The following is a 20661-nucleotide window of genomic DNA, read 5'->3' as shown; positions in this document are numbered from 1 at the left end:
TCAAAAATCACGTTTCTGCTCAGAGTTAAATCACATGACGCAAACCCCTCTTAGTCTGTAATCAGTGTCGGCTCATATTTACAGGATACGTCGGCGAGGGCAGCAGGACACGATGAACAGAAATCACTTTGTTTGTTTAAACACTGAACTTTATGGACTCGTGATAGCGGAAGAGTAACAGATGGTGACATTTACCAAAGGCAGTTTGATGTTTCGGATACACGCACTGCTTATTTTCATTTAGATATAACCAATTAAATATTACAGGACAGTTCACCTCCAAATCAAATGTACTATTTTTTCCTCTGACCTGTGGTTCTGCTTTTTTTCCCACTTGACTCCCTACTGTTTCCTGTGGTGGTAGCTTAGCATTGGGCTAGCTTAGCATTAGAATTTTTCCTAACTTTTCTGATGTGCTTCCTGAAGTAAAGGGAAGTGACTCCCTACTGTTTCCTGTGGTGGTAGCTTAGCATTGGGCTAGCTTAGCATTAGAATTTTTGCTAACTTTTCTGACATGTTTTGTGAAGTCAAAGGAAGTGACTTCCACTTGTTTTCCCTAGTGTTTAGTTATGTTTTCTTAGGTTTTCCCACTCGTTTCCCCTAGTGTTATGGTTAGGGCTTGCCACTTGTTTCCCCTAGTGTCAGGGTTTGCCACTTGTTTCCCCTAGTGTTTCCCACTTGACTCCCTACTGTTTCCTGTGGTGGTAGCTTAGCATTGGGCTAGCTTAGCATTAGCATTTTTGCTAACTTTTCTGACATGTTTTGTGAAGTCAAAGGAAGTGACTTCCACTTGTTTTCCCTAGTGTTTCCCACTTGTTTTCCCTAGTGTTTGGTGATGTTTTCTTAGGTTTTCCCACTCGTTTCCCCTATTTTTATGGTTAGGGCTTGCCACTTGTTTCCCCTAGTGTTTCCCACTTGACTCCCTACTGTTTCCTGTGGTGGTAGCTTAGCATTGGGCTAGCTTAGCATTAGCAGGGTTAGGATTAGGGGTTAGGGGTGTTAGGGAGTGCTTTTACAACTATATTATTTCTTTTTAGAGAGATCAGCTGCAGAGATGTGAACTCACCTCGGGGTGCTCTAAAGGCCAAACAGTACAATTGAATAGCGCAGCAGTGATGCGTCTTTCCAGACATCATGACCGGCTCGTTATAAAAAACCCTCCACGAGCCGCGGAAAGAGCAGCTTCACATGGGAACTGTTATTCCTACCATAGCTCTACCAGCCCAGAGAAGCATGCAGACAGGCAACATTACAGCTCTGCTCAAGAGGACTCGTCAGTGTTTACATCCTGTAACAGGAATCAGGTCCCAACATGGGTACGTGCTCGTTTGCCCGAGCAGACGGTTGGATGGTTGTAGTTTGGTAGAAAGAAAATAGTTTCCACATGAAACTGCTCACAGCAAAGTTTGTGGACTTCATGAGAAACAGGGTCGTGACTTCAGCAAAGATGTTTTCAGGTGTATTTTCAGGTGCTTCAAGAACTACTGTGCACTTCATGATCAAGAGAAACAAAATAACTAAAAGCGGGGAACCCACACCAACACAATCCAGAAATACAGGGTGGGGGAAAACATGCAAACGTGAGTTTGGGGTGAACTGTTCCTTTAAATTTTGGATCTCAAATCTTAATATTACCATCCTCCGTGTTAGCTTACTTTTGCCTGACTTTGAGCAAATACATAAAAGGAGCATGAGCTGCTCTCTGTCTCCACCTGCTGAGGTTTTTTTGCTGTGTTCATATCACGTAAAACGAGCGTAGCAGCTGTTTTTTCTGGGTTCAAACCCACTGTTCAACTGGGCTGAAGGCCAAGCTGTGGATGAAATGAGGCGTCTGTATCATTTCCCGCGGTGACTGGAAGGCTCTAATTGGAGGTTTGCAGTCGGAAGTGAACGTGGATGAAAGCAGCATTTACAGTCCACTCGACATAAACGCAGCATCGTCTCACTGTTCCTCTGACGCTCTGTTTATGTCGCTAAAATTTTACATCTCGAGCTTGATTAAAAAATAAAAATAAATAATGATAATCTGATGGTGCTCTAATTAAATACACCGCATTGTTTCTGGTTTAACAATCGTTCCCTTAGTCTGTGTTTTGTCCTGGGAACAGTCGGAATCATCTCGTGGACATTAACCCTTATTTTTAATTCTGTTTTACGACATTAGAGCTGGAGTCTAGGACTTTACACATAAATCAATATCTGTTACATTTGGCACAAGCTAATACGTTGCTTCTATAAAGCATCCCCAACCTCCAGTCACTGCTTTTAATGTTCCCGGCCGGAGTCCAGTTTGTTCCTGCTGCCTGTCTTACTCCAACATCCCAAAGTCCATGGAGTGGACTCGCTCTCAAACACACGTGTCTTTGAGGAAACATCACTGTCACAATGTGCAGATTGATTTATGATTTATCTCGCTGTCAGAACGGAGCAACAGTTTGTTGATCTTCTAATGAGTTTGAGAATTTTCCAGCTGCTTTGAATTTGCTGATTTAAAGATAATAAAGAAAGATTTGGAGGAAAAAATTATTATTTTTTTGTCTTTTTAGACTTTGACCTTCTTACAGTCGCACAAAAACAACAAGTCAGACTCATTTTCCTCAGTGCTTTGGACTAAGTGAGCTTTTTATTGCTGAGTATGTTTATCTAAGCAGCCACAGATAAAACCCATCCTCCTGCTCTTTATGGTCCTATTAGAGCTTCGGACAGAAACAGTGGTGGGGTTGTTTTGATGTGCACGTTGTTTTGATACTGATAACAGCATGACAAAGTGCAGCATCCACTGCACGCACAAAGAAAAGTATTTACATGTGTGTCTTTGTCCGTATGAATGAGATCGGCCTCCTTAAAGGTGGCCGAGCAGGATTTAGGTGACTGCAAACACCTTACAGGTGTCAGACTGACGTAGTGTCATCACTGGACTCGTCCTCTGATTTGCTGTTGGACTTGAGATCGGCCTCTTCATCAGCTGGTGCGTCAGACAGAGATGGAGGCCTCACTGCAGAGAGTGATAAAGATAATGATTACTTAAATTAAGCCTGTGGAATACAGTCTGTACACTTTACTATGAGGTTTGTTTGTTTTTCTACAAAGAGGATGTGATTATTATTCATACAGTACTAGACCCAATCAGCAGGGAGGACGCCACGAGCTGCTGTGACCTAAAGTTTTGCAGATTACTCGTGATGCTCTGGGCATTCAAAACATCTTTGCACTCTGAACTAAAAGCATAAATGTTTCAGCTCATCTCTGATTGGTAATCTCTGTTTTAAGGTTCCTCTGTCTGATGGGAGAGACAGAACACAGCAGATCATCCTCCCGACTGATCCATCGAGCACCAACATACAGAGATTGTAAGCGTGACTGGTTGTACCGTAGGCAGGGAGGGATTTGGTGCGCTCTCGGTTGTCCTCGCTTGCAGCTGAAAGGTTGACCGTCCTCTTCAGAGATGACGACCGCTGGCTGCCCGCGCCAGACGCCGCGCCTACGACGGATCCATCAAACACATCGCCGTCTGTGGGACTCTCACCTGCTGGAAGAGAAGGACGCACTGTCCGTAAAGACCGACACTGAAGCTGAAAACTCTCAGCGGCTTCATTTAATTTCCCAGCGTGGACTTGGACAGCAGATATGAACTACCGATGACCAGGGCTGGAGTGGGACAAAAAAATCGGCCCGGGCATTTTGACTAGAGACCGGCCCACCAAAAATGTGACGTCATTCAGGAACAAAACCGCAAAGGATTCTGGGAACTTGTGGCAAGAGGTACTAGCGCACGCAGGCTTTCAATTGAACTCAGTTACACAGCGATAAAAAGAAACACAAAAAATGGCAAGAAGCTGTTGTATTATTAACTGCAATAGCCTCCTCTTGCCTCCCCTTTCCCTTATCCACCTGCTGGCCTCCACCACTTGCTGATGTTGCTAAATCTGTGGAAGCTATGCCATAGCTACCACCAAACAATTCAGTTATTTTTACACATTTGGCAGCGTCTGTCTGAAGGACTTGTTTCTTTTTGGCCCTAACTTTTTCTGCACCTCCTTTCCTTTTTTTGTTCTCCATTTTCTTTAGTTCGTCTATAAGATTGCTAAACAAGGGGGCGGGTGCATCCGACCTCCTCGGCTGTAATTGGTCCAGCCCAGAGTCGATCATGACCAATCCAACACCTTTCATTATTTATACCCTTCCAAAAAAAACAAAAAAACAAAATCGATCGGCCCATAAAAACAAAAAATCGCCATCGGGCAAATGCCCGGTATGCTCGATGGCCAGTCCAGCTATGCCGATGACTGATTAGGAAGCGGTTTGAATGCAAAGGTAAGTGTTGGAAGTCAGAAAGGTACTATCCTACAGGATGAAGACGGAATCAAAGAAAGGAAATAAATAAACTGCAGTTCCTCTAATGGCCACTTGAAGGTGCCCACTAAAGCCTCTTATGTTAAAATGCAAAGTTTGTTTACAGCTTGAAGCAAAAAGTGTCTCAATAATCTTTCCAATATAACTTCATAGTGGATAATTTAAAAAAAAGCTTTTTTTATTATTGAGTAAATTTTAAAGCAGTTTAGCATAACTGACGCAGGCCGTTTGATTGACAGGTGTCCCGACCTCCACTGGACCTCTGCTCTGTGTTTGCTGGTGTCGCTGCCTTTTAAGACATCTTCTGAGAATAATATTGGACAAATTACGTCTTATTGTACGAACAGATCAGTCTTTCCTTAAGTTTTGGTGAATATATAATTGGTATAATATTTGTCTGCTAATGTGCAGGCTTGCATGCATCTACACCCATTAAACACGTGGATGCAAACTGATGATCAAACTTTTTAGCATTAGCTGATGAGCTCTGATAGTTTAGCTTCCAAAGAAGAGGATGGTGGTGATCCTAAAGCTAGTGGGTGTAACCATGACGATGACACTGACTTTTTATATACAGTTTGCTTTAAAAATAAAATATTGAACGAGGTTAAAACAACAACTCTGCGGTTCACACTGAGATATTCTCAAACACACTCACTCTGAAGACTGCAATAAACTGTCCTCGAAACGTGCAAATTACCTTCTCTTCTCGTCTCTTTGACTTTAAAATCACATCTTTTTACACAACAATTAAAAAAAGAGAAAAGAGAAGTCGTCTTTTTTTCTTATCGCGCAGCTGAGTCGCTGTTTTAAGGAAAAACACCGAGTCCCTGTGAGCGTTAATTACACAACTAAAGCATTAAACTACCAAATCCCCCGCACAGTGACATTTGGACGTGTCAAGTACAGGCTGGGATTGAACGCATCTGCGACAAGTGTGACAGACCATCGCTTCAGACGTAACGTGTGTGTGGCGTGTGGAGGCGTCAAATACGGCCCTGGAAGCCTCCATTAAATTAAGTGTTGTGCGTTTAGCTTTGCCAGAGCGGCGAGTCGTGCAGCCTTCATCGCATCTCAGCAGCCGTGGCTGTCTGACATCGTCTGAGTGACCATCTGTGCCGAATTTAAACCACCTTATCAATAAAAAACAAGTAATAAATAAATAATACCTGAACTATAATGTTTATAGACTGAGATTGATGCCTTTTAATAAAGAATTAGATGATCTTAAATTGTTTATTGAAAGTTTTTACATGAGTCTTGTGTCACGCCTCATTTCTTTACATTTTACCAGGATAATGAAAAATAAGTGCTGCGATTTATTGAAACATCTGAAAACATGCAAAGGAAACCAAGATCATGCTCTGGGGAGGCCGATCCATGACCCGTAGTGTTTTTACTGAACTGGTATCGTATGTGGGATCATTGTTCTGCTGAAAAATGTACGGTACTGCACGGTGGACCAAAGTGACAAGATCATCCAGGACTGGACCGAAAATGAGTGAAAAAGCAGACGGTGTCCAATGACAAACAATGAAAACAAGTATAAGGAGGTCCGGTCGCTTGAAAGCAAAATATAAAGAAATCAGAGTGACTCAAGACTTTTGCACAGTGCTGTAGATACTAACCCTTCTGAGGAGAGAGAGCTTCTGCAGGGTTGCTGCTGCTACTCGCTCGCTCCTGTTCTGATGGTGCCCTCTTCAGGCGAGGAGCAGGAAGTGGCGCTTTGGGAGACAAGCTGCCCGTTGGAGCACTGCCGCTTTCATCTGACACACAGAGAAATCAACCAGTCAGACTCTTGGTTTGAAATGGGAACTGCAAATATTTTCATCTTTGATGCCCAACAGAGAGAGAGAGCTTCAAAGTGGTGGCCTTGCTTCGCCCTCTCCCTGCTTACCAGAGACGTAGGTGCTGCTTGGTCGGCGGCTAGTTGGGCTGAGGGGCCCAGAGCTGCAGGCTACCAGGGGTGCTTTGGTAGCCTGGGGTGGTTTTGGGGTGACACCGGATGGCTTAGCCCTGGGTGAAGGCTCTGGTTTAGATTCATCAGTGTCTGCTGGCACGGCGGGATGGACTTCTGACTTGGCTGCAGGAAGACAATTCAATGCAATTTATTTATATAGCGCCAAATCACAACAAAAGTCGCCTCAAGGCGCTTCATAGATACAGAGAAAAACCCAACAATCATATGACCCCCTATGAGCAGCACTTTGGCGACAGTGGGAAGGAAAAACTCCCTTTTAACAGGAAGAAACCTCCAGCAGAACCAGGCTCAGGGAGGGGCGGGGCCATCTGCTGTGATTGGTTGGGGTGAGAGAAGGAAGACAGGATAAAGAATGGTTGACAGCGCCGTCAGCACAGAGCGAGCACGCTTGAAACATCACAGCCCCGCCTTTGATATTCAGCCTCATCTGAAGGTAAGATGATGTTAAAGACACAAACCTTTGTCACCGTCCACCTTGTCCTGTGCGTGAGCCGACTCCGTCTGAAACCAGAGAAAGACATCTTTATATTCAGCCACTGAGTGCGCTCCTACTGCATCGTTCTGATGAGTTCTGACGATAAATCTACTTCACTCCTGTAGCTGCACTCTGCAGTAACATGGTACTGGTCTGTTCCTATTATTTTGTCCACCCCATGAACATTCATGTCTTATATTTTGGCTGATGATGCATCCAAACCTTAAACTCCACCTACTTTCTTCCCAGCCCTTCTCTCCTGCCTGGCCTTCATCTCAGCCATCAGGTCCATTCCCATCATGGGAACTCCGATGTGACGGGGTTTATGAGGGTTTCCCTTCTTCTCCACTTTCTCCACATGCTCCGTCTTCTCCAGGTTCTCCTTACTCTCCAGGTTCTTCTTTTCTTTCTCCTCCTCTGCAGGTTCGGTGGCAGCTGGAGACGCCTCAATCTCCGAATCTGTGTGGTTTGAAGAGTGAGGCCTGTGGGGTTCCTGCTCGGGCTCCGGCACAACAGGACAGATTTTCACAGGTGATGTGGGAGATGCCGGTGTCGTCTCCCAAGTCACCGGACACGGGGAAAGGGGCGCAGCTGTGGCAGAAGAGGCAGGTTGAGGTGGGGTGATGGCGGCAGATCCGTGGCTCTTCTCTGTACGGGACGTTCGTTTGATGAGATTAAAGAAACCACTCTTCCTGGATTCACGTTTTTTATCTGCTCCTTCCTGAGTGCTGGTGGACGAACCTTTCCCAGAGGGAATTCTGGAGATGATCAAAATGAGAAAAGTGAATTTGATGCCAAACATGTTCAAATTATAGGAAAACTTTAACCAACATGACCAACTGAATTTGGGAAATAATCACTTTAATGTCACTAAAAACAGTGAAAACCATGTTTACGTCTCTTTGACTTCTCGGCATGGAGCTGAAAAGCTGTAGGACTGGAAAATATCCAATCCTACAGCTGTTTAGCACCAGATAAGGACGAGGTGGAGGAAATCCAACCAATACATGCATCTGCCACTATCCAAAACTCAAGAGGACAAAACCCAGCTGGTCACATGCAGGTCTCTAACATCCCCAAATCGTCCTCCAGCATGTATTTAGCCTACAGTCAAAGGTAAATGCACGCAGTGTTGCCAACTCCTCAGTAAGGAAAATCGCTATTGGCTGTCCTAAAAGTTGCTAGAAGTCGCTAAATGACATCATCACCTAATTTGCATAATTGGTCATGCTAATGTAATTGTAACCTACGTTGTTGGAGAGAGAAATAACATCGTGGAAGAGATATAAAGTGAGTAAAAAACGTCCTAAATGCATTTGGAGTTTATTTAGAACTACAAATTAAATTTATTTTAGCAATTATTGTTTTTTTAATGTCACAATTCCAACCCTGCTCCTTTACCCGGGCTGGGACCGGCAAAAGTGACCCGAAATAGGCACTCTGGTGGAGTTACTTTGTGTGTGTGTGTGTGTGTGTGTGTAAGTAGTTTTAAACCTTGTGATCCACAAAACAGCATAAGAGTAAAAGAGTAAAAGAAGAACTGACTGCGTTACAGCACCCGCTGCTTGTTGAGAGTCTTTTTTTAACGACTTTTTTTAGAAAAAAAGTCGCTAGGGGGTCTGAAAACTCGCTAAATATAGCGACAGAGTCGCTAAGTTGGCAACACTGAATGCACGGTAGGCTTTACACCATCTCACTAATAATAATAATAATAATAATAATAATAATTAGGGATGCACCGATACCAATACTGGTATTGGGTATCGGGGCTGATACTGTAAAATGTGTGTGTACTCATACTCGTAAAAGTTAACCGATACCAACTTATTTCATTAATCAGAGGGTGGCTTGTCATTTCTGTTGTAGTTTTTTAGATTGGCCACTAGGGGGCCAATTATTATTTTATTTATTATTTATTTAATAATAATTATTTTGTGTGTTTGTTTACAATATGGACACTCTGCAATAATTCAAAAGTTTATTTTATTCCAAACAGAAGTGTTTATTTATTAACTGAAAGCTCGAGACAGTGCCAATAGTTCAGTGATATTTTGTTAAATTACAATGTGGAGATTCTGCAATAATTTAACAGAAGTGCTTATTTTTCACTTGAAATTTTTTTGTGGTCATTTTTATTAAGATTTTATTTTTTATCGACAGAGAATAAAATAAAATCTGTCTTCTAATTCATTGTATTTGTGTGTGTGTGTGTGTGTGGTAGAAGTATCGTTTTTTGTACTCTGTATCGGCAAGTACTCAGATCCAAGTATCGGTATCGTATCGGTTTGAAAAAATTGGTATCGTTGCATCCCTAATAATAATAATAATAATAATAATAATAATAATAATGGATTGCATTTATATAGCGCTTTTTAAGGCCCTCAAAACGCTTTACAATTCAACTATTCATTCACTCTCAAATCCACTGGTGGAGGCAGCTGCAGTTGTAGCCACAGCTGCCCTGGAGCAGACTGACAGAAGCGAGGCTGCTAAATCGCGCCATCAACCAGTGAAGTGTCTTGCTCAAGGACACAACGACCAGGACAGACAGAGCTGGGGATCGAACCGGCAACCTTCTGGTTACAAGACGAGCTTCCCAACCCCCTGAACCACGGTCGCCAAGCTAAATACAAAGATGTGCATATTTGTACTTTAGCAAACTGCTGTTTTCAGGTAACGTGATGAACTGTTACTATTGTAACAAGTTACTTTTAAAAGTAAGATTACTTAAAGACTGAAAATATGTAAAACAGTTTTGGCACGATGCTCACTTGAAGCCGAGTTTAATGACTTTCTTGGAGAAGAAGTCATCCAAGCCCTCGTCCAGCTTTCCCATGATGCTGTTCGGCTCCGCTTCCTGTGGCGCTGAGCCGCCCGTGGACTCCCGCTGAAAGAGACAAACAGATCAATTATTTGATGAGGAGTTTACACTAAAAGCACAAAACAAATCCCAAACATCCATCCCGGCGGTGGATTTGGGGATGTTAGAGACCTACGTGTGGCCGAGCGGGTTTTGTCCTCTTGGGTTTTGGCCGGGATTTGGTGTGATGTTCCAGAGTTTTGTGCTCCATGGGCGGCAGCTCGGCCAGCGGGGCAGATTTTGCGTCCTGTGGAGTCGGGGGAGGGGGGAGGTCTTCATAGTACGCTGACGTTCTGTCCAGCTGTGAAGGAGAAGGAAGAGGAGGGTCCTCGACGTGGATCGGTACCTCTTCCAGAGCTTTGTCGAGGTCAAACTCCAACTCTGACAGACAAAGACAGAAGGAAGCAAAGCCTCATGGGAATTTCAAAAAGACAAGTCAAGATCGAACAAGTCAAATACCACCGCTGCAGGTCCTCACGCTAAGATGTTGTGTTATATTTTATGATAATGGATACACAAGGAAACAACTAGAAAACAGATTGTAAACGTAGGAAAATACAGTTAAAATCTGTGTCCTTCTTCTCTTCTGTCAGGCTGATTCTGGTCCCCGAGCCTGATGTTTGACACCCCTGGTCTAAAGCCTTATAAGGAGCTGTATTATATTTTATTTTGAAGAGTTTCCACATGCTTAGACGTCAGTGTCATCAGTGACTAATAGTAACGAGTAGATTTGTTTATCTAGTTCACTTTTCCCCGTCTGGATGAAATGCTTCCAACTGTCTCCGTACTGTTTATTTTCCACCTCCTTCAGGGTCAAAGGGTCACCGGCGCCTGACTCAACATGTTACTTACCGAACGCCACAGACACGGGCCTCAGCATCCTGACCAGAATGCTCTTCCTCTTGGACTTGGGTATCATCTAAACAGCAAAGCATTTTTGTTAATCATTATTTGTTTTTATTGTCACACAAATACGTGAAACTCTCATGAGTACAGCTATAAAAACAAACACAGCAGATTTGGGCTGTTAACCCATCAAGGTGACCTCCTAGCGCAGCGCTAACACACAGATCTGTGGAAGTCTCACTCTTCGAGGTGAATTCTCCTCCTCCGTGTTGTTTGTACGTTTGAAATTCAATTCAGTTTTATTTATAAAGCTCCAAATCACAACAACAGTTGCTTCAAGGTGCTTTATATTGTAAGGTAGACCTTAAAATAATGGATACAGAGAAAAGACCCCCTGTGAACAAGCACTTTGGCGACAGTGGGAAGGAAAAACTCCCTTTTAACAGGAAGAAGCCCAAGGAGATCACTTTGAACGTCCTGCTTCATGTGGCAAGCTTGTGCTCTGTTACTGATGACTTTGAAACATTCGTAGCGCGTCATTCATACTAGTATTTTCCTACCATGGAGTCCATATCGTCCAGGTCATTTCCCCGATCTTGGTTCTGATCCTGGTCGTAGCTCTCCGGCTGCAGAACTGTCTCATCTAAGACTTCCATCTCCAAATGGGGCTTGTGATGCACCAGAGGTTGGTTCTTTCTGATCAGATGGTCGGCCTGAAAACAGCCAGAGAAAGATAACGAGGGATAACCAGGAAGACCTCGACGAGGAGAAAAGGAAAGATGGTGAAGGTGGAGAGGACACCAACCAGAGTGTGCTGTGATCTGGACAGAGACTCCAGGATCTCATCCACGATGCGATCAGAGAGAAACGAAGCAACGGCGAGTTTCACTTCACTGTCACACACGGGCGACATAAGACACGTGTCACACATGTGTCCAGGATATTAAGATCAAGTGTGTGTGCTGAGGATCAGAAGCTCTTCAAGTATTTTTAAGGAGCTTCGTTTGCATTTCAGACCTGATCTTATTGATGATGTCGACCCCGGACTGCTCCAGCAGCGTGGTGGTGACGAAGCTGCGAGGAATGGTCATCCTCCCCGCGCTGGCCTTCAGCAGCTCCTGGCGAAGGCTGCTCTTCTTCATCACATTAGGACACAGGGCCTCTGCAGCATCCACCATGGACCTCAGCATCGTCTGAGGCGAGTTAGTGAGTTTAAGGCTCGAAGTGCTTTCCCCTCAGCCGAGATCAGAGCCACGTTTCAGGGGTAAAAATGGCCGTTCTTACCTGCAGCTGGTCGTCCATCACTGCAGATATCTCTCCAGCCATCGACTGCAGTTTATCCTGAATAGCTCCGACACACGTACCCGTGGAGCCTGCGCTCTTCAGGTGGTACAGGTTGGGAAGCAGCTGCGATAAAAAGTAAAGGATATGAGTGAGGAGCACCTGGGTTGGTCTCCACGCCGCACACAGGCTGTGCTGTCAGTGTTGGTGGGTTTGAGGCGAGCTTCTTACGGTTTTGGAGTTTCTGGCATCCCTCATCAGGTTCTCGGCCACCTTCATGTCCTCCTGAACGGCGCTGGTCTCTGTGAACCTCAGAGAGTTCAGATGATCCTGCACCCTCACACACATCATGTCCATCATCTGCATCACAGAGGTCAAAGGTCAGACGATATTTTGAATACTTTGATTAATTATTTAAAGTCCCTTTGATCTGTAACCTACAATTAAATAAAAGTCAGTACAGAGTAGAGATGGCACGATACACATAGTGCCTTCTCTTAGAGCCATTGGGGGGTTTTTTACGGTGGGAGGTGCTTGTGTTGTGTATTGTAACTATCATGGGAATAAATAGCTGCGAGGATTTGGTCTAGAGACAGGTGCTGAGCATTAAGCTCCACCCCCTGGTTCTGACCAAAGCTTCCCTCGTTAGCGAGTTAAAGATGTTCTGTTATGTCTCGTGTTCTTCATGAGGAATAAGTCTCTAAACTAGCGGGGCCTGTGGGAACACAGAGTCAACAAAAACTGTTTTGATAAATATCTTGCTGCATTTTGTGTAAGTTCATACTCAAGTTTTAAAAAGCAAGCTACTGAAGCTATTCTGTTAAACCTGTATGCAAGAAATACACCCAAAACATTTCATAGTTCAGCAACACTGATCAATCTAATAAATTTAAACCAACACCATCCTTCCTATTCTGTATTTTAAAGAGTACTTGCCTACCTCACTAATAGTGTTGCCAACTCCCAGCAAAAATATTAGGGAACCCCCCCCACCCTTAATCGATATAATCAACTTTAATTTAATGCAAGTGTAAAACAAAGGCACAGAAATCAATTATTTTTCTACAATAATTAAATAGATTCAACATCTTTCTTCAACAGAACTGCAGACTGCACAGATAGAAGTACTGTAGCTTACTAGGGTATATCAGACTTATTAGTTACTATATAACTAATAAGGCCATTTATATGGATACACTGTAACAACATGGGAATGGTTGGTGATATTAAAGTCCTGTTTGTGGCACATTAGTATATGTGAGGGGGCAAACTCCCCAAGATGGGTGGTGACCATGGTGGCCATTTAGAAGTCGGCCATCTTGGATACAACTTTTGTTTTTTCAATAGGAAGAGGGTCATGTGACACATCAAACTTATTGGTAATGTCACAAGAAAAACAACAATCAACTCATCCATGTCACCTAAAAGGTAAACCTGTTTCTCCATCAGCTGTTCAGCTCTGATGATTCAGTAAGGACATCTCATGGTTTCATCTTCATGTTTCCCTCTCACCACATATCCAAACCCACATCATGACCAGCAGCTCTACAGCTGTGGCTCCAGCAAACATCAGCTGATACTAGAAATTAATATTAAATAAATTCTAACAGCAGCTGATCAAGCTTAAACGTGCTGCTGTTGTTTATCCGCTGGATTCCTCTTTCTAGCGCAAAGTGGGCGATAAACAAACAAGAAAGGAAAGCCAATCAGCTGATCATTGATCAGTTTCATGTTTGAAGTAATAACAGGAGAGGGAGGGGGAGAGAATGAGAGAAGTAGATGCAACTGTGCAGCAAAGACAGAATAACTCCAGCTTTGTGTCTATTTTTAATTCTAGCTGAAGTCAAGACAAGTCACTTCCTTTTCACCTCAACATGGCGCCCCGATGGCCAGTCCAGCTGTGGCTCCAGTATCAGTTGTTAAGCTTAACGTGGAAACACTCTGCAAACATTCAGGGATGAACTCACACACTTGCTTTACTTCTCTGGGAGAGTTTTCCCCGAGATGAAACGCTGCGGTTAGGAAGCATGTAGCGAGGCTCCAAACGCTCCAACAGACGCCGACAAGTCTCGCAGACAACAGCCGCTCTGTCACGTGACACATACTGCTCCGATGAGCCGGGTTACGCCAAGTAGCGCATTTTGTGATACTTTTGATCGGATTACACTTTTTATTTCTCTCCGATATCCGATCCAGTAATTTAGGTCAGTATGGGACCGATACCGATACGTAATATCAGACCGGTCCAGCTCTAGCACAGATCTCAATAAACACACAACAGTTGTTGCAAAAGACCTGCTGTGTGGTGGTGGTGACGATTCCCTGCTGCAGCCTGTACGCCTGCTCCTGCAGGTATTTACGTGTCTCGTGGTTCCTCAGCAGGTACTGCTCCATCTGCACGAGAAAACACGATGTGAGATCACACAGAAATTATCTTTATAAGACCAAAAAAGAGGAAAACAAAACCTTGAGCAAGGCGTCCTCCGTCTTCTCTGGATTCGCCTTCAGCGCCTGAGCAGCATCCATGATGGGAACAGGCATGAAACGGATGGTGTAGTTCCTGATGGGGAAAAACCACATTTGATTCACTCACACAACAGCAAAGCCGGCGCTGGGCTTTAAAGCTGGCAGCTGCGCCTTCCTGGAAACTCACTTCTCCAAAGCGGCAGCGACATCCTGCAGCCCCTGCGGGCTCAGGTTGTTCCTGTCCCACACCAACGTCCTGCAGATACAAACAAATATAAAAACGAATCAGCTAAAAAAGCAAAATAACTCTGCTTCCTTTTAGTATCCTCGACGAGAAACTTTTAGAAATGAAAAGATTTCCAGGATGTTTTTGAGATTCCCACGCTCATCGCTGTAGGACATTAAAATCCTCTCCAGCTTCTTGACTTTTACCACAACACGAGTTAAAGATGAAACACCTGAGCTTAGTGTTGATCTGCAGGGCTTTGGCCAGAATCTTAGCCCCCATGTCCCCCATGGAGTTTCCGCTGATGTCCAGTTTGGTCAGCGAGGTGTTGCTGCCCAGAGCGTTGAGGACGATGGAGAGGTCGGCCTTGAGTTTGGAATCAGCCAGGGACAGCGAGGTCAGCGGCTGCAAACGGGGACGTAACGGACACATTTGAGTGTTTAAAATCAAAACAGGATGAATTTAAATATGATGTTTCATGAATCCTGAAAACGTTCTTACGGATTCCTCTTCTTGAATCATATGAACCAGATTGTCCAGGACCTGAGCCACATTCCTGTGGGAAACGTTACCAGGTGAGTAATTGTGCCGCAGTGAAACAAAGAGTGCAAACCCACGTTTGTGGCTTGTCTGTCACCCACTTGGACTTGATGTTGTTAAAGTTTTTGCCCAGTGAAAGATGTCTGATGGAGCGGTTCTTGGCCAGCCACACGAGCAGGGTGGTCAGATCCGTATCCAGGCCTGCGTGACGCAAACACGAATGAACCAAGATCACACTCAAAGCAAGCACAGGAGCAGCTTTAATACTAAAAGTTAAATTTCCACACCATTGTCAGAAATATCCAGACTGGTAATGTTGGGAATCTCAGCAATACAACCCTCCAGGATCTGGGAGCCTCCAGAACGCAGCTGGAGCAGAAGACAGTCGCTGGTGAACACTTTTCCAAAACTTCCAGTTTACTTTTATCTGTGTGGAACAAATCACAACAACATATAGTCTCCACGCTCGCACAGCGCGCTGCAGTCTTACCTCACAGCAGCTGAGGTCCAGAGACACGTCGCTGAGGTTCGGGTTGCAGCCGAGTCCCAACAGCAAAGATCTGCAGAGACACAAACGAGTGTGACTTACAGACATCAGCGTCACTTTTTCCAGGTTATCCTTCCTTTTATTAACATCCGTCTCTGTGTGAACCAGGGTTTTAATAGTTTTGCAATTTTCATTAGTTTTTATTTTTATCTAGTTTTGACTTCAGATTTTCAATTTTATATCACTTTTAATTAGTTTTTACCAATTGTTTGCTAGTTTAGTTTAGTTTTTATTTTTTTGAAAATCCTTAGTTTCAGTTTAGTTTTGATTAGTTTCAGTTATAGTTTTAGTTGTGTTTGCAATAATTAAGTGTAACAAAATCCCAGTTTCATCATATCAGTCATTCTGCTCATCCTTGGGTATGTTGCTATTCCAGCTACCATACTGCACCCTGGACAAGTCGCCTGTCTGTCGCAGGGCTAACACGCAGAGACAGACAACTCACATTCCCACCTATGGGTTCTTTAAATAAATAAATAAAGGCAGATGAACAACCATTGATACCAGGCAACTATAAAATGTATATCTTGGCCCCAATGAGACTATTAACTCTCGCAGCACCGGGTGTTCGTAATTTTGGTTCAAGTGAATTGATAAACTTTTTGAAGGTAATTGACTCACAGTTGTGTAGATATCCCCGTCCTGTTGTATCGGGATGCATCACGCTGCCTTGCCTGGGGTTAGCTTCTGTTTCTGGGGATGAGGGTTGAGTGTGCTCCCTTACCTTCTCAAGCTAAGCTAGGTTAGCCTTCTTGTGTGAGCTTTTCAAGTGCACTTTAAGGTTTGTGGGATTTTTTCCCTTTAGAAATGTCCCTCATAATTTGTCTGTTTCCACTACAAGACACTTGCTTTATCCAAAACACAGTCATATTCAAAGTAATCCCAAATTGGACTCTGGCTCCCGACTTTTCCTGACATGATTCTGCGCGTGGTCGGAGCAGCGACACAGACGACTCGACTAACGTGCTGCCACCTGCTGGCATAATGAGACACAGCAAGAAAAAAATCTGGAAACTAAACTTCATTTTCACCCTTGACTCTTGTATGACACGCACACATCAATGAAAACTAAACACATTTTTGCTTTAAATTCAGTTAATTTGAGTTAGTTTTGTGAACACTCATTATAGTTTTAGTTAGTTTTCCTTTTTGTGTTTTTATTTTTATTTCCGTTAACGAAAATGTTTTTTCACTTCTAGTTTTCGTTAGTTTTCGTTAATGATAATAACCTTGGTGTGAACAGCAACACACCTCTGAGGTTTCCAGAAATCAGCTAAACGTGATATTGAAAACACTAACAGGGGACCTGTCACGCTCAAACACGACCAAAGCGACTGAAGCACTTACTTCAGCGTCAAACCGCGTCAGAGACGAATTTCCTTTCATGTGAAACGTGTACAGAAAATGTTGTTTAAATGACAGTCTTACTTCAGAGCCTCCAGAGGCAGCTTGGTTCCTGACAGACTGACGGACGTCAGAGCCTGAGCAGAGCTGAAGAACTGCTTAAAGGACGGAGGGATGTCTTTACACTTCCTGTGAGGACACGTGCATCAACACATCGATAAATGTCACGTGACAAAACAACTGTTGGATAAGATTTGCTGAAGAAGAAATCAAAAGAGAAACGAATGCATCATTATTAACCTCTGACCTGTGAGAAAAGACTGTTTTTGACATGTTGAGGACAGAAAGGTGCTTCACAGATCCTCTGAGCAGGGACGAACACACCTAATCACGATAACAAACGATGAAGAAAAACAGAATAAACACGATGGAACCACAGAGCTCGACTTTTAGCTTTAAAGTTGTTCCGACCTGCTCCAGACAGCAGTCGCTATTGGACAGATCGAGGGTTTCCAGGACGTTTGAGTGACTCAGGAAGCTGTGAAGGTTCTGTGAAGAAAAAAGACACGCAAACCGTGACTGTAGCTCGAGTGTTGCCCAGCCTGGCGTTTGATACGAGATACGGTGGCGAGGGCGACTGCATACCGGGAGGTCGTCCCCTCGGAGGGAGTTTCCCGACAGATCGAGGTGTGTGAGGGTGGAGGCCACAATCGGGTTGGCGCAGAGAGCCTGACAGAGGCTGTTTACGCCTGAAAATGACGACAACAACGCACACTTAAAAAAAAAAGTAAGAATTCACAAAATAGGACGTCTTCTCAGTGTCCCCGTGTTTGTTCACCTTTAGGAGACATGGACGTCCTGGAGAGGTTCACGTGCTTCAGACCCATGGGCAGTTTGGCAAACTGAGCGCTCAGAGCTGCAACACCTGCAGGAAACAAACATCAGTATTTGAAGTCGTTAGACCAGGGGTGTCGAACTCCAGGCCTCGAGGGCCGGTGTCCTGCAGGTATTAGATCTCACCCTGGGTCAACACACCTGGATCACATGATCAGTTCATTACAGGCTTCTGGAGAACTTTAAGACATGTTGAAGAGGTCATTTAGTCACTAAAATCAGCTGTGTTGGATCAAGGACACATCTAACACCTGCAGGACACCGGCCCTCGAGGCCTGGAGTTCGACACCTGTGCTTTAGACTTTAAAGTGCTAAAGAAATGGCCACCAGAGGGCGCCTGACTGCAGCTGGAAGCCTCGTAGGGAGACGGATAACAGAACAAATGATTAACAGATGAAAAATAAATAAAGAGAAGTTCTCATCCAGGACAATAATAAATGAAGTAATGCTCTACGAGAACTTTCTTTTGTATTCCTGGGACGTTTAAGGCCGTGCTGATACGTCATGGCCTGTAGTGTGTGTGTGTGTGTGTCTGTGCACATTTTTTAACCTTTGTCCTCCAGCGAGTTGTTGCTCAGATTGAGTGTTTGAAGTGTGGAGGCGGGGTTGTGTGCCAGAGCGCCGGCCAGTTTCTGAGCGAAATCACTGCAGGAGAAGAAGACCAAGCGGGCTTAGCAAAGTCTCAACACGAGCAACAACAATGCAGATCGGTCAGTCGGCGTCTCCTTTTTACTGACAAATGTGGAGAATATGGAAGTACAGAAAACGAGCACAAATCACATGTGCCTGGCTCTCTTATTTGACCTCTGACCTTTTGAGCCCAGCATTGTCCAGCACCAGCTCCTCCAGCCGGCTCGATCGAGCCACCACTCTCAGAATCTGGTCGCACACATCTGTGGGCTGAAACAGACAAAACAGACTCGGCTCTTAAACTGAATCCCAGTCACATAAAAACAAATAAAGAATTTTTATTATAAAGCGAATGATTTTTAACATTATGATAAAAACACAGGAGGATGTGTGGATGTTTTATGTCACAGGTAAAGATTTGTGCAGGATGTTACCAGTTTGTAGTCTTTGGTGGAGAGCTTAGTGAACCACTGGTTGTACTCCAGAACTGTAATGATTGGAATCAAATCCCTGAAAGGACAAAATAAATGTGCCTTTATTACCTTCACTTATTCCACACAGTGACACAGAAAAAAGGACAAGAGGTCCTTTTGAAGCGTCAACAACAAAACAGCTGAATCTGTAACTAAAAGCGTTGATGCTGCACATAAAAAATGAAGATCAAACTGGTCCCCCCATATTCAAAGTCACTCTCGATCAGAGATTGGCAGTAACGCGTTACTGTAATCCGATTACTTTTTTCAAGTTACGAGTAAAGTAAGGGATTACTATTGCAAAAACGGTAATTAGATTACCGTTACTTTCCCGTAGGAACGCTGCGTTACTGCGTTACTAAAACCGTGATTTTTTTGCGAGAATGTCTCATGACAGTGACGTAAGCGAGTGCGACGTTCGTGACAACAGCTGTGTGCAGATCAACAATGGATCATATATCGAGTGCAGAGAGAGTATGAGCGTGCAGCGTTTAAAGCGTGGAAGTACTGACCTTACTTTGAGTTTGATTCCATAAAAAGTGACAAAAACATTAGTGTCCGTTGTGCGTGGGAAGAAAACTTCTTTTTACAGCGAAAAAAACCCTAAACTTCCGAGCAAGCACCGAGTAGCTACGACGTAATGGGAAACTCACAGAGAAACTCGCGGATTCTTCCACTGACCGCTGCACACCTGCACCAGGGTAAACCTCCGCCTACCCCACTCCTGCTTTACAGGTGAAAATAGAGCAACAGGACCGCTAGTCTTTGACTTTATTTATTTTCTGCTGTGTTTTACTTGCATCTATTTGAAAGACTGAGTGTAAACACACAAAAATATTTTATTTTATGTGCTGGAATGTGCAGAAAATAGGTTTAAATGTTAAACTAATTTCTTCCAGTCAGAGAATGTTGCAGATAATTAAATTTTTGCTTGATGCATAAAGTTAAAAGATTAAAACTAATAAAACAAGTTTTAAAAAGAGACTTTTCCATTTGATTACATTTTGTATGATGATTATGTAGAAAAAGTAGAATTGGGCTGAAAGATCTATCACTTTATCACCTATTCAGGTTGTAAATCGTGTTTTTAAAAAGTAACTAAGTAACTAAGTAATTAATTACTTTTGAAAATAAATAATCAGTAAAGTAACAGGATTACTTTTTTGGGGAAGTAATCAGTAATTAGTTACTGATTACTTTTTTCAAGTAACTTGACCAACACTGCTCTCGATACATAATGAGGTGTTGAGTGGTTTCAGTACTTGTTGTCCAGATGAACAAAGTCCTGCAGGTTGAGCTCTTTGGTGTCCTGAGTGAGATAGATGGTGTCCACATCCTGGTGACAGCAAGAAAACACGTGAGGCTGAGAGGAAAGAAACCAAACACTTAAAAAAGAGCAGAAATACGCAGCTCCAGCAGATGTGACAAGAATCTGACTTATTGCTTCAACATGGCTGTGACATCACAGTAAAAACATCTGGAGAGAAGCAGGCGAAGAAAAAAAGATGGAAAAGGTATCAGAGATAAACAGAAAGAAGCTGATGACTACAGACGAAAGAAGGAAAGAGAGGAGACAAAGTTCATCGGATTAAAAAGAGTGATGATTCCAGCGAGCAGCACCGACCCACTGGACTTCCTCTCTGTGCGGCTGGCGGAGGTAATCGCACACACACCAGTACTGATGGGAGAAGCCGCCTGCAAAGAGTCACATGACAGCAACGAATAAGCACAGACACTTTAAACAT

The 20661-nt window shown here is 43.7% G+C and overlaps 1 protein-coding gene and 1 long non-coding RNA gene across 4 annotated transcripts in view; one reads left to right on the top strand and one right to left on the bottom strand.

Moving 5' to 3' along the window:
• The first annotated feature begins 541 nt into the window (after window positions 1-541).
• Window positions 542-2434, top strand: LOC146492569 (uncharacterized). Its single transcript, XR_014871924.1, has 2 exons — window positions 542-581; window positions 646-2434. It is a non-coding gene; the product is annotated as an uncharacterized LOC146492569 (long non-coding RNA).
• Window positions 2435-2601: 167 nt separating this feature from the next.
• The window catches only part of carmil1 (capping protein regulator and myosin 1 linker 1), a 39799-nt gene continuing 21739 nt past the window's right edge, over window positions 2602-20661 (bottom strand). For 2 of the 3 annotated variants that reach the window (XM_085148494.1, XM_085148497.1), the window contains 32 exons: window positions 20541-20611; window positions 20179-20252; window positions 18878-18953; window positions 18625-18713; window positions 18364-18458; window positions 17758-17844; window positions 17565-17668; window positions 17391-17468; window positions 17227-17303; window positions 17004-17108; window positions 15519-15588; window positions 15316-15397; window positions 15130-15229; window positions 14990-15044; window positions 14721-14893; window positions 14450-14518; window positions 14263-14356; window positions 14092-14190; window positions 12028-12156; window positions 11800-11922; window positions 11533-11708; window positions 11321-11408; window positions 11076-11228; window positions 10522-10588; window positions 9806-10050; window positions 9581-9696; window positions 7048-7567; window positions 6793-6835; window positions 6251-6436; window positions 5982-6119; window positions 3371-3529; window positions 2602-2995 (listed from right to left, as the gene is read on the bottom strand). In XM_085148494.1, the coding sequence (XP_085004620.1) occupies window positions 2892-2995; window positions 3371-3529; window positions 5982-6119; window positions 6251-6436; window positions 6793-6835; window positions 7048-7567; window positions 9581-9696; window positions 9806-10050; window positions 10522-10588; window positions 11076-11228; window positions 11321-11408; window positions 11533-11708; window positions 11800-11922; window positions 12028-12156; window positions 14092-14190; window positions 14263-14356; window positions 14450-14518; window positions 14721-14893; window positions 14990-15044; window positions 15130-15229; window positions 15316-15397; window positions 15519-15588; window positions 17004-17108; window positions 17227-17303; window positions 17391-17468; window positions 17565-17668; window positions 17758-17844; window positions 18364-18458; window positions 18625-18713; window positions 18878-18953; window positions 20179-20252; window positions 20541-20611 (3845 nt within the window). In that variant the 3' untranslated portion in view covers window positions 2602-2891. The remainder of the gene's footprint in view (window positions 2996-3370; window positions 3530-5981; window positions 6120-6250; window positions 6437-6792; window positions 6836-7047; window positions 7568-9580; window positions 9697-9805; window positions 10051-10521; window positions 10589-11075; window positions 11229-11320; window positions 11409-11532; window positions 11709-11799; window positions 11923-12027; window positions 12157-14091; window positions 14191-14262; window positions 14357-14449; window positions 14519-14720; window positions 14894-14989; window positions 15045-15129; window positions 15230-15315; window positions 15398-15518; window positions 15589-17003; window positions 17109-17226; window positions 17304-17390; window positions 17469-17564; window positions 17669-17757; window positions 17845-18363; window positions 18459-18624; window positions 18714-18877; window positions 18954-20178; window positions 20253-20540; window positions 20612-20661) is intronic. The other variant, XM_085148496.1, reaches the window with a different exon arrangement.

Source organism: Neolamprologus multifasciatus, chromosome 22 (genome assembly GCF_963576455.1).
Source record: "Neolamprologus multifasciatus chromosome 22, fNeoMul1.2, whole genome shotgun sequence".
NCBI classification, from domain to species: domain Eukaryota; kingdom Metazoa; phylum Chordata; class Actinopteri; order Cichliformes; family Cichlidae; genus Neolamprologus; species Neolamprologus multifasciatus.
Note: the sequence above shows the minus strand (reverse complement) of the source record. Positions and strands in the feature narration are given on the sequence as shown.